Raw genomic sequence first — 13,493 nt, forward strand, 5'->3', positions numbered from 1 at the left:
GGATTGAGTGCTCCCTAAGTAAATTTGCAGATGACACCAAGCTGGGTGGGAGTGTCGATCTGCTCCAGGGTAGGAAGGCTCTACAGAGGGATCTGGACAGGCTGGATCGATGGGCTGAGGCCAACTGTGTGAGGTTCAACAAGGCTAAGTGCCGGGTCCTGCACTTTGGTCACAACAACCCTTTGCAGTGCTATAGGCTTGGGGAAGACTGACTGGTGAGCTGCCCGGCAGAAAAGGACATTGGGGTGCTGGTCGACAGCCGGCTGAACATGAGCCAGCAGTGTGCCCAGGTGGCCAGGAAAACCAATGGCATCCTGGCTTGTATCAGGAATAGTGTAGCCAGCAGGAGTAGGGAGGTGATCGTGCCTCTGTATTCGGCACTGGTGAGGCTGCACCTGGAGTACTGTGTTCAGTTTTGGGCCCCTCGGAGCTGCTGGAGCATGTCCAGAGAAGGGCAACAAAACTGATGAGGGGTCTAGAGAACAAGTCCTATGAGGAGCGGCTGAGGGAGCTGGGGCTGTTTAGTTTGGAGAAGAGGAGGCTGAGGGACCTTATTGCTCTCTACAACTACCTGAAAGGAGGTTGTAGTGAGGCAGGGGTTGGTCTCTTCTCCCAGGTAACTAGCGATAGGATGAGAGGCAATGGCCTCAGGTTGCATCAGGGGAGGTTTAGATTAGATATTAGGAAAAAATTTGTTACTGAAAGAGTGGTCAGGCATGGGAACAGGCTGCCCAGGGAGGTAGTTCAGTCACCATCCCGGAGGTGTTTAAAAAACGTGTAGATGTGGCACTTCAGGACATGGTTTAGTAGGCATGGTGGTGGGTGGATGGTTGGACTTGATGATCTTGGAGGTCTTTTCAAACCTATGATTCTATGATTCTGTGATTTTGATCTAGCTGAAGATGTCCCTGCTTATTGCAGGAGGATTGGACTAGATGGCTGTTAAAGGTCCCTTCCAACCCAAAGCATTCTATGATTCTACGACAGTAGTATATCTGTCCTTCTGTAGGAATAGAAAAACATCTCAAATATATATAAAACAAAGTCCCTCACAGTGTCTCAAACACAAACTCTCTGTCAAGGATCTGGTAAAATTTCACTAGGCGCAGCAGTGCTGGAGAACAGGATATTCAGGGAGGAATATAAACTTCATGAAGCAGAGGAAGCAAAAACAAAATAAACTGATTCAAGTCGATCTCTTCAGAGATCTTTCTCTTCTTTTGGAGTACTCTGATTTATGAAACTTGTATAGAGAGCTAAAGGCTGTTTCAGTCCAGAAGTCTAGCTACCCAATGGCACAGAAATCAACTAAATGTTTATTGCAAATCTACTCAAGCAATCTGAACAATAATATTGTTCACTACTGAGAAATCTGACATGAAGAAGGCTGTTAAAACTGAACAAGTCCAGTGTTCACAGAGCACAGCTCTTTGCAAGCAGAATGATTCAAGAGCAATTGAGATAGTTGGAAACTAAAGAGAACATCTGTCAAAGGCTCCATCAGTAGGACTCAGGCTCAGCTGTCCATGCAGCACTGCATTTCTCAGAAGTCCCAACAGCTTACTCAGCAGCACAAAAGACTTCATTTCACATTCCCCACAACCACAAAAATAATATACTTCAAAAGGACAAAATTCATTGAGCTACAGTCCTGCCTTTTAGGAAAAAACATAATAAAGTGTCATGGCAAAACAGGTAACAGTCACAGAGGAAAATATTTTGCACAAGGGGGAAGATGCTGGCTGTCAGAACTGCTCTTTTTCTGTTCTTAAGTTTGGATACGCAAAGCCACAGGCAAGATTTTTTATTTTTTTAAATTGAACAATGAATAGTGCAAACAGCTAGAAATAAGAAAGTATCAGAGCTTCCATGAGAAACAAGAAGTATAATAGAAACAATGAAGAAAAAGATTAGTAAACAGTGTGTGAGAGGAACAGCCTGACGAAGAGAATGCAGATCAGAGGATAGGCAGAAGCAGATTAAAAGGAGACCAACTATGACAAAAATGTGAAAATACAGGGCAGCTAAACTAAACACCAGTCACATGCTATCTTGCTCACAGAGATGAAAACGAAAACTTAGCAGGCGAAAAAAAGAAAAAATAAAAAAGCCTAAAACAATACAAAAATTAAGTAAGACCATAGGGTCAGTTAGTTACTGAGAAACTGAGAGCAATGATGAGTAATGGATGGGGAAAAGGAGAGCAAACATGGGAAGATCAGCAAAGGAAGCAATGGCATGTCTTTTCCCCTATTTCACTTTTGCATACTGTGCTGTACATTTCACAGACTCTCCAAATAGCTGCAGCAACTCAGCGACAGGATCCATTAAACAACGCTGTTCAAATAAATGTGAGTTTAAACGTGTTTTCACATTACAAAGGTGAGGGAAAAGGCTACACTGGCATCTAGGTTTATAAAATATCACGATAATATGAGGGAAAATTATTACAATTAATTTTACTGTTTTGACAGCCATAACTTTCTTCTCCACACAAACATGTTCCTTGTTTCTGCTAATCCAAAACACAACACTTACCAATACCCTTTAGCATATGGATACAGTCCCACAGAGCTATGTGTGGTCTCTTCAGAAAGGAGCATTTTGGACCTATTGTGAGTCACAAAGTATGGACTAAACACACATACAGGAGACTGTCATGGTAAAACAAAAACTGAATAAACTAGTGTTGATTCAACCATAATATGGATATGTTTTGGTTTTTACTTGAAACCACCGTACTCAGAATCCTGTTGGGATGATCACAGCATACACAAGTACCTCACTTGCCACACATCTTTTCAAACAATAGATAAGGCAGTCACCACATGTAAAAATTATTATGTGGTTGTTTGTACCATATCCTGTTGATTGTTGGTTTTAATTACATTTACAAAACCAGCAAATACAAATACCAGACAGAAAAAACCATGATTCTTCTAAAAAGAAAGTCCTCATTTTATTGCAGTAATGGAAAGAGAGATGCAGAGATTTTATATTTAAAAATACTTCGAGGTAAAATGGTCCTGTGTTACTCACCTTGATCTCTTTCATGCCATGTCCGACTCCCCGCAGCTGGTGAATTTGGAGAAGGATAAAAGTCTCCTGTGGGGCTTGGCTCCATATTTTCATCTATGGAGATGGTTTTGGGTCTTTTGCTGTCGAAGTAATGTGAGATTTGGCAGTGAATACGATACGCAGCTAATAGTGGTATATAAACTGTTTGGATTTCAACAAACATTTCAATATAAAGTAATTCAGGCGTGCATAGCACAAAAAAAAGTGGATATTAGAGCTTATGTTAACTTACATACACTATATTATTTAATAATACGTAATACAGGTATGTGCTTGCATTTTTCACAATTTAGTGTTTCACAGTTGGTGTAATTAGGTAACATATAAAAGTCTACAAGCATTTGGCTGAGCAACCAAGAAACCAGTTCCTGTAACGTACCAAAGAAAGGCTGTGTCAGGAGAATGTTAAACACTATCTGGAAACCACGAAAGCAAAACAAAGCACTGGAAAAGTATTACTGATAAAAAAGGAACATTTCTGAATGTGTTAACAGGGAAAAAACGTAGTTTAGCATATTTCATCAGGTCAAAACGCTAAGCTTTTCAAAGAGGTCTAACCTGAAACAAAGACTTTTCATTTTAAACTGGTTTAATTAAGAACAAAAAAAGGCCCATATTTCAAATCACACTACATAAAATGAGGCAGCACTGCAATACAGTGGAGGGAAGTCAAGTTTCTTCATAGGAATATACACTGAAGCTGTTATGCTGACTGCCAAAGAAAACCAGGATGAAGGTTTTAATGGTGGTGGTGATGGTAGTACTATTATTATTTTTGTTGTTGTTGTCGATGATGATGTTGTTGTTATTGTTGTTTTTGTTATTATTATTTCAACAATGCCGTGAGAATCAACCTACCCATTTCTAAAATACACTAGGTGAACTGCCAAGCTGAAAATACAATGGAAGGAAATAGGGGAATATGAGCAAAATAACCCAGAAGCACCAGGCACTGGTGGAAGAGCATCCCAACCTCTTAGTCCTGTTAAATCCTGTCCCACTTTGCAGACACTTCCCAGCTCACTGGGGTACAGAAACATGGGGCAATGAGAGGTCCTATAGTACTTATGATTTCATGGTATATTGGGACAGTTTCAGAAAACCAGGGGACCCCAATACACCATCTGGGAGTCAGGAGGACACAGCAGATTCTCCACCTCTGGGGCCTGCCAGCTGCTCCTGAGGGAGGGAACGGGGTCTTTCTCAGAGTTGGGAGAAGGGAGCAAGCTGAAGCAAGGAAGAAGTACGTCCCTCAGACCAAACTGCCTGTAGCAAGAACTCGGAGACCCTTGTGAAAACTTAGAGAACCTGTGGCTACCTCACATGTTCCTCCTTCTTTCCTCTGTGCTGGGAAATTCCCCTTGTATGGGTGAGGCAGGAAACATGGTTTCATGAGCTGGGGTGATGCTACAGAAAAAGACACCTTGTCTTTATATACCTAAAGAAATTTCCACCAGGAACAGTATCCATCCCAACATATCTTTCAAGATAGAGGTCCAAGAGGGAGTCCTCAAAGACAGCCTTTGTGCCTGCAAGTACCCTGTAGCATCAAGCCCTGCCAGCAGGTTCCTGGCTGCTAGATCTTCCTGCTACTCACCATCAGTTTCAAGATGTGTAGCTGTTCTTTTGGCAGACGATTTAGTGAGCGCTTCAAACCCGGACAAAAATTATTACTGTCTTTAGTAGCAACAGCAATGACAGGCAATAACAACACCACTTTAAATTACATGATTAAATCACAGAATCACAGAATAGTAGAGGTTGGAAGGGACCTCTGTGGGCCATCTAGTACAACCCCCCTGCCGAAGCAGGGTCACATACAGCAGGCTGCACAGGACCTTGTCCTGGTGGGTCTTGAATATCTCCAGAGAAGGAGACTCCACAACCTCCCTGGGCAGCCTGTTCCAGTGCTCCGTCACCCTCAGAGGGAAGAAGTTCTTCCTCATGTTCAGCTGGAACTTCCTGTGCTTCAGTTTGTGCCCATTGCCCCTTGTCCTGTCACTGGGCACCACTGAAAAGAGTTTGACCCCATCCTCCTGACACCCAACCTTGAAATATTTACAAGCATTTATTAGGTCCCCTCTCAGCCTTCTCTTTTTCAGGCTGAACAAGACCAGCTCCCTCAGCATCTCCTTGTAGGAGAGATGCTCCAGTCCCCTCATCATCCTCGTAGCCCTTTTTTTTTTTTTTTTTTAAATTTTAATTTGTGCTGCAATCCTCTAATGGGCAGCTGGGTGCCATGCGTGTGCTCTGTGTGCTGTTGGGCTGCAGCTCCCTCCCTGGGGCTTCTGTCCTGCCTGCCCTGCAGTGGGATGCTGAACCCGAGACAAGTCTGTGGCTTCCAGCCCTGCAGCAGCCCTGCAGCGGGCCCGCATCCTGCCCTCGGCTGCTGCCTGGTGCTGTGGAGAACTGGACCCTGTTGAGTGGTGGGGATGCTCATCACGTGCATCCTACAAGCTGACGGCATGGCCACAGGACCAGAAACAACTGCTCCCACAGTCTGGGCACCACTGTGGTGGACCATGCACTAATTAAACCAGTATTAAATTGTAATAAAAATTCACTTGTGTTTTTTTTCATCATTTGGCCAACATTCAGAGCTTATTTTTTAACAGAATAGAGGGAAACTTGGTGTTCTGTAGCTAGTGTTGGCTACAGAGGTTTTCTTTAATTCTTTTGATTTATTCTTTCAATATAACTTTTTTAAAGTTCCTGAAAATTCTTTGTTATTCACACTAAGGTTTTTCTGCAAATAAAACCTTCTTAGATAATAAGTAGCTTCTATACATACATTAAAACAAAGAAACTAAAAGTCCAATGACAACCCCACTTCCACTTTTTAATATGGGATGAAGCCACCTGTTCTCTGTGCGCAAATAGCTCATAAACCCAGATGAGGCCTCGGCTGCTTCAACAGCCTTTCAAAACATTGGCCAGACATTGTTTTTAGAGTGAGGAGAGGAAAAAAGGTGTCTTGGAGCAAGATTTCTAGTGAAATATTCAATTACTCTCTGAGGTTGAGGGCTCAGCTATATGGGTGGAACCGTCTGAAATGTCACTTCATGTTTTTTTGACAGTCTCTCTGAGCAGTTTTCACTGAGATGTGACCTCTGAGAGCTAAATATTTATATGCTTCTGGGCAAAAAAAGATTTGTAACACATACATCTGTACATAGATTACAGTAACATACATAAGTAGCCTACCTCACAAAATCAGAGGAAATTCATAAAATAGTTGGCTGTTGACAGTATTTGCAAATTGCTTGTTCCACACTATCAAACCTGGTTTCACTTTAGCACTTATATCAAGTTTTTACCTGCTTGGTGGAGAGGATAAGGACCTCTGTAGATTTACACCCGAATTCATGTCATGGTAGTATGGCTGGCTCGGAAGCTCTCCAATTGGGAAGTTCACTCCAGTTCCCTGGGTAATGGGAGCTGAAAAACACATCACAACGAGTCAAAGATAATCATCTATCTTTTTAGCCATCTTATAATTTTTAAACCGGGAAAAACATCAAGATGTTACTACATGTATCTAATATTCTGCCTCTTGCAGAAACCATGGACAGACAAGTTCTAGCAATGTTTACATATGCAAAAAATGAACTATCTTCCCCAGTCCCTAGAAAACCCTTAGCAGTTATGCAGAGATAATGTATTTGTTGCATAGCAGATAACCTGGAATCATCAGTATGAAAAAGGTAACACAAACTTCGGCACAAAGTCAAGCCTTCTGTAGAAGGATCTTTACAATGAATTAGGTAGGGTTTGTAAGAACAGCTAACATTATTTATTAAATAACTGAAATAACTGCAGAGAACAAACCTGGGGACACACAAACTCTTTTTCCCTTAATGTTAACTCTTTTGTATTAATAATAGCCTTCTCTGCTGGCAGCATGTTCTGCTGCTTCGTTTCTTTCACACAGTGCCACAGGTACTGCTTTGCGTAAGCACACCGACACACAAACACACACACTCAGTATTATCTTCACCTCCTTACAGAGGCTGTGTACCATACCTCTTGGTATTTCCAGAATAAATTATATGTTACATATTGTGGTGTATTTACCTTTGTTCACTGTCAGTGCATTGTGCATTTTAACTGCCTTTGGCACTTAAAGGAGTAATTGCATGTTGTGTAATGTATCTGAATGTTTGTATTTTTTCTGACAGTTAAAGTACAACTCTGTTGCGGCTTGAGGTTAAACAAATGCATGGTAAGAAATCCCGCAGAAACCACATGCTTTAAAGCTTATTATTAGAAGTATATCATGTACAACAGCTGCAGAAGGTACGATTTCATAACGTACCTACAATATTGATTTTTTTTTAACCTGAATGGCCTGATACTTTAAAATGTATTTAACCACCTGACAACTAAAAGAAAGCTATATTTCACACATCCTCAGTCTCCTAAAACAGCAAAACCATACATTCAGCAAGCACAAAAAAGAGTGTATCTTAACACTGCAGGACAGCAATGCTTATTATTTTGCTGAAGGACTTAATATAATCTTAATTGTTGAATATTAATTTCTGACCAGAGCAAATGAAATGACACATGCATCATAAGCCTCACTAAGTTGATTAAATTCCTCAAGCACCCTGACCTGGCACAAATTAACTCCTGTGCAAAGTTTGGACAGAGAGTTTTGGAAATTTGTGCCTCACCAGTTTTGTCCTCATCTCATCAGAAAAGATATTTTCGTGGACAATTCTGTTGTTATAATGTTGGTATCATCAGTGCGAACACTTCTAACTACAACTTTCAAGTATTTTTGTTCACTTCCTAATGCAGCCTTAAGAGAAATATTTTAATACTGTTGATACTAAAGGGAGAAAAGAAGTGTTCAGAAAGCAATGTCAAATGAAAATATGCACTGATTTTATGCCACAATGTTATAGCAAATTCTTGATTTAACAGATCTTCTTATAGATTTTTATTTATATTAATTTTGGTTTTTCTTTCTGCAATAAAATCTTCACCTATCCTTTTGTATTTATATTTTATCTTACTTTTTTTTTTGCGTATTTGTGTGCATAACATTTCTGATGCCAAAATAAGCCAATGTAATTAGAAATTCAACTACACCCAGTGCTGCAAGTAAAAGAAACACAAGTGTATAATACTTTTAGCTAGTCAGCCTTTATATCCATGCTGTGATTCGGCTTTTAAGAGATACAAATTCAAAAACTATAAAAATTATCAGATGGTTTAGCAAAATGCAAAGATGTGTAGGACAACCTTAAAAAGCTGCAAGTGTAACAAATAGAAGGTTTTGTTACATAATTTTATTGACATATCAGTTCATTAAGCTGTGCAGAGGGACACATAACAAATTGATTCAATCTTTAAATATCAAAGACACAAAAGAAGACTTCTGTTTGTTTTATTATAAACACATGCAAGATGAATTGTAATACTGTGGTCAAAGATATCACAATTTTGTGTGGTTATAGGCATTTCCTATGCATCTTTCATCTTGGGGAGAAAAACCTTCACTTGATTAGAGCAGGCTTTGGGAATGATTAAATGCAAACAACAACTTACTTCTGGACACCCTCACAAGTTCTGAGACGTTGAACACTCCGGATTTCACAAAGCTGTCCTCAAGGTACACTGAAAAAGATCACAATACCATAATCATTATAATGAGAAGATTAATAAATAACTATAGATAAGTTTATACACCAGCTAACAACAGTATCAGCAGAGTCCCAGAACTACAATACACAGACCAAAGTACACTGCAAGCTGATCACAGGTTCTAACGAGAGCTGAAATTCAGGCAGATGTGCAAAAAATCTTGAGTTGTGCAAACACAGTTTTTTAATATGTGTATGAAACCTAACAAGCAATACACTGAGTTCCTAGATAACTATCCCGAATATGTCTAAACACTAGTTCCTTTTATTAGTATCTTCAATATTTAAGTCAGTGTTGAACTAAGAACGGTATCAACTGAACTAAGCAATTTCATCATAGAGCAGTCCTGTCCTTGCATACACTTCTGCTAAACAGATTTTTACTTAACTCTTACCCTGCTGATAGTGACTTTACACTAACACCTTCATCACCATATCATCATCTCTGAAGCAGATGAGGTTATTACCACTATTTCCAGTAAAAGCAGGAACCAGGCAAAACAGCTGAGCTCTTCAGTGTGTTTTTTGTATACGTGCTGAATTTTATATCTAGAAACCTATGTTTAAGAAATAATGTAGTATTGTTTTGGCTTATGTTTACTTATTCTAAGATAAATGTATATGATATACTTTCCCTACTGTGAAATTCAGGCATGACTTGGAGTACTGCAGTGAAACACCAGCTGATAATCAAGACTGATCTCAGTAGTGTAACTAGATAACTTAAAAAGGAAACTGAGAAACCCAGGTTTCTGTGGAAGTCTCGTATCAATAATCACTGCATAAGCTGACTTTACTGAATTTGAGATTACATGATATCACAGCCCTTACAGGTAGGAAGGCCAACCACTTACCAACAGAAATATTTACATCTATACTTGATGTACATTGCTGCTCCAACAGTATTATGTTGTTAGTTGCTTTCATGTGAGACAGTGCACTAAGAATTTCTTACCGAGGTGTCTCTCCCCCCTTTTCTGAATTAATACAGCTTTTTTCTTTTGGAAACACACTGTCAGTTTTCTGTTCCAAATGTCTGAATGAGTAAAAGCACTCTAAATGTCTTAGTTAACAAAACAAACAAATAAACAAATGCACCTACTGGAATATTTAGTGATTTGAAAAACAATGGTTCAGTACTATTCTCTTTAGGTTTCTTTTGGCAATTACTGCTTTCATCTTCAAGTAATTCAAGCAAACACTGCCAGCATAATGAGAAAAGTGACTGTAAAAGCAGTACACTTCACTTGAGAGATCTGTCCTTGGTACATCTGGAGAAATCTCTACTTACTTTTCAGGGTCAAAAAGGGAGGGCAGAGGCAAAAAGAGCAGTTTTCACTGCTTACCAGCAGTCTTACTAGGCTCACAGAGCCGCCTCACCCAGCACCCCTGGTATGATTTATCTGTGCAGGTATAAAAAACGCACCTGACAACTCAAGGCAAAAGACCATGAATACATCCAGCTGAGCACATCTCCTGACATCTCTGCCACGCTGTTATGACTGTAAGCGAATGCCGGTTTTCCCCAGCTGAAAAACCATCCCAGGCACAAATGCAGGGGGCGTGCAGAGCACCATGGGCCTGCAGTACCATCCTGAACATTGTTCTGCCAATGCCATCATCTTCTCATCTTCCCACCATATCTCTGCATGCCACTCTATGCGATATCCCTGTGCATCTTTATTTCCACTAGCAGCTCTGCAGGTCTCCCTCTCTTCTTTCTTCACTTCTTTTCACATTCCTCTCCCTCTCATTTTCAACAGCTTCTCTCCATATCCATTAGTTTTTCCTCTCTTATTGTGCTTCGCCTGGATGTTGCAGACCTCTGCAACCTTATTTATCTCCAGTTTCTAAGAAACAAGAGCCTTTTTCTTTCATCTTCTGAATTCTCCTGCACCCTTTTTCCACTATTGTTGTGTGGACAAGAACACAACATGGCTTCTCAAATATTTACTTCTTTATTTGACAGAACTTGGCATACACATATCATCAAAAATTGTGAACAGTTAATGTTTCTTTTTTCCTTCTTACTCAGTTTTCATTTTTTAACCTAAGACTGGGCAAGCTGGATGAACACTAATAATTCCTCTGACAACTGCAATCTTTTCCTTCTCTGCCTATTTCTTCCAGTAGAAACAGTCTGAAGTAGTACACGGAAGGGAGATTTCCAAAGAAAAATTTGGTTTCTTGATTTTAGTTGGCCTGTAAGTGAAGTGTGGCTTAAAGCCAGTGTACAAACATGCAGTCAGCTCTAGAGCTGGTAATGAGACAAGACTGAACTTCTCTGCTGCTTATCCAAATACCACTACTTTGAAGCACAACTTCTCTCATTCAAGTTAGGCTAACTTGAGAGGAGCTTTACCCAAGTGTAGATTAGTCAAGCTATCGTTACAGTGAGAACAAGCCCCAAGGCTCATATTAAAAAAGGAAAATGCCCATGTAGGATGTTACATGCAAGATGTTACATTCTTAGTTTTTCTCACTGGCAATACTGAGAATACCCACATAACATAAAGAGCTATATAGTGCATTTCTCTCCTTGAGATAATGAAATGGGAGCAGGGAAAAAATTCTGCCACTAAGTGGTACCACTGCTTATCACCCCCTCACAGAACGATGCATTGTTCACTGATGGAGCACTACCTTTCATCCAAACTTCACTGTGCCTTGGATGGTCCAAAAATAACGACACCCACAGCTATATGCAAATGCTTCACCTGGCATTAGGAAAGAGTGGGAAACTGCGGCTATTGTCGATCTGAATCAACTTAAAAACCAGCTTGATTTTTTTCCTCTATGTAATGTAACAAAGTGTTATTAAAAAATTGACACAACAATAAACTGTCTATGTCACAAGCACTAAGCAACTTCATCCTGAGCCTTATGTTCTAACCAAGAAGATGGATTTCAGTGGTGCCTACAAATGCAGAAAAATAAACACAATATGTTCAGTTCCAGCACTGGTGGACTTCACCAGTTTTAACTAGTTAGTAAGAAAATCCAAGGTGGGTATGTTACAGAACTGCTCTTAGCTCCCAGCTGTGCCACAGGAAAATGTTCTGTTCCATTAAACTGCTGTAATTTGTTGCAGAAACATGCACTCTACATACGGTAAAGGAGAAACAGCAAGACTGTAGCAGCAGGACATTATAGGGCATTTTGACTTTATGGTGTGAGACACTGCCTGTTACCTTGTGAACCTGATCTCCCTACTGAATAAGAGTTAACATTCATATTCACATTACTGCACTACATGAAAGAAAAAAGTATGTGGTGATATTCCACACAGTATAGGTCTTTCTGGTTTTTTTTGATTAAGCATTCCCTAATGCACTGCTTGCATCAACATGTCAAAGCGCCTTAAAATTAGAATTCTTGGTGTGTGTTTCTAATCTGTTCAGTACAGAAACTAATGCACTTGATAAGACTATTTTTGTGTTCCCCATAGAGGATTTACTTTTGATGGTCATGATAACACTTTGCTGTCTTTATTGTTCAAACATAAGTGCTGAGTATTGTCATTTACTAAAACTCACCTTGCCTGAGAGATAACTCTCTGAAATGCATTTCACTGATTATCATTATTCTTAAAAAACTGAGTTCTACAAAAAGAACATTTCTGCCTAAACCACCGCAGTGCAATTCTGTATAAACAACTAGTAACTTCCAAAACCCATAATAAATAATAGTGCATTTTCTTCTGTATTGACTTTCAGTTTTTGTACAGAGTGAGTACTAAATCTGTCTTTTTGCCTTTCATACAGAAAATTAATTTCTGAAAAATAAATTTTACAAACAATCCTACAGCAACCAGACCAGTGCCATCAAGGATAAAATGTAAACAGGTTAAGCCGAGGAGCAGTTCTGTTCAAGCCCCCCTCACGCAGTCAGTAACAGGAGAGACCTTCAGTAATGCCTCCAACTGCAGTAGAAGTTATTAATCCCAAGTCCTTATACTTCTTCCACTCTATTCATACACTATGCCTTCAAGAACTGAGTTACAAGTAGAGCTTTTAACCATGCTAAGACTTGAAATGGAAAAAAACAGAGTTGTTTAAACATACTGAAAAATATTTTCAGTTTGCACTAACATGTATTTTAAAGGGCTTGTTCTCATATTACTTAAAATCTTACCAGTGACGTCTGGCTTTACAAATCTTTAACCAGCCTTTTTTATGTCTTCTGGTTTAATTGCAATTTTATGAATAGTATGCCTGTTTATGTTCTGCTGCATATTGACTAATGACAAAACATAAAATTGCTTCCTGGTATCATTAAACATCTATTTTTTTCACTGACACAGCCTTGATTTTAAGCAACTTATAAAACAAGAGTAAGGATCCTCCCGGATCCAGGAAGTGCAGGAAACAATTTGTATTACTGTACATTTATTTCTGGATCTTTAAAAAGAAAAACTATACAGCAGTATAGCTGCTAGTTTACTAGCAGTGAGACGATTTCAACATCAGGAGCTACTGTGAGAAGAAAGGCTGGAAGCTTCAGCCTGATTTACAAAATGCTAGCAGAGAGCCGTAGCTCGACTAAGTTACACAGCGTAATGTTCTGGATGCTGCTACAGGTTAATTTGACTGCTGAAACTGCTACAGTTAAGGATTAAATCATTTCGTTGTATAGCTTTTGTCTGAGTCGTTGAAAATCAGCTTCTTAAGGATCAGCTCCTGCTGCTCTCTGCGATATCGAACTTCTACAGGAAGCTCTTTAATTTCAGCAGGAATCCTAGTGGCATACAGCTATTATTCACAG

The 13,493-nt window shown here is 39.6% G+C and overlaps 1 protein-coding gene across 5 annotated transcripts in view; it reads right to left on the minus strand.

The window, feature by feature from the left end:
- NFIB (nuclear factor I B) overlaps window positions 1–13,493 on the minus strand; it is a 182,988-nt gene that overhangs the window by 58,783 nt on the left and 110,712 nt on the right. For all 5 annotated transcript variants that reach the window (XM_075446940.1, XM_075446938.1, XM_075446937.1 and 2 more), the window contains exons 4-6: window positions 8,635–8,703; window positions 6,396–6,516; window positions 3,040–3,158 (exon numbers count right to left, since the gene is read on the minus strand). In XM_075446940.1, coding sequence (XP_075303055.1) covers window positions 3,040–3,158; window positions 6,396–6,516; window positions 8,635–8,703 — 309 coding nt within the window. The remainder of the gene's footprint in view (window positions 1–3,039; window positions 3,159–6,395; window positions 6,517–8,634; window positions 8,704–13,493) is intronic.

Source organism: Opisthocomus hoazin, chromosome Z (genome assembly GCF_030867145.1).
Source record: "Opisthocomus hoazin isolate bOpiHoa1 chromosome Z, bOpiHoa1.hap1, whole genome shotgun sequence".
Lineage (NCBI taxonomy): Eukaryota > Metazoa > Chordata > Aves > Opisthocomiformes > Opisthocomidae > Opisthocomus > Opisthocomus hoazin.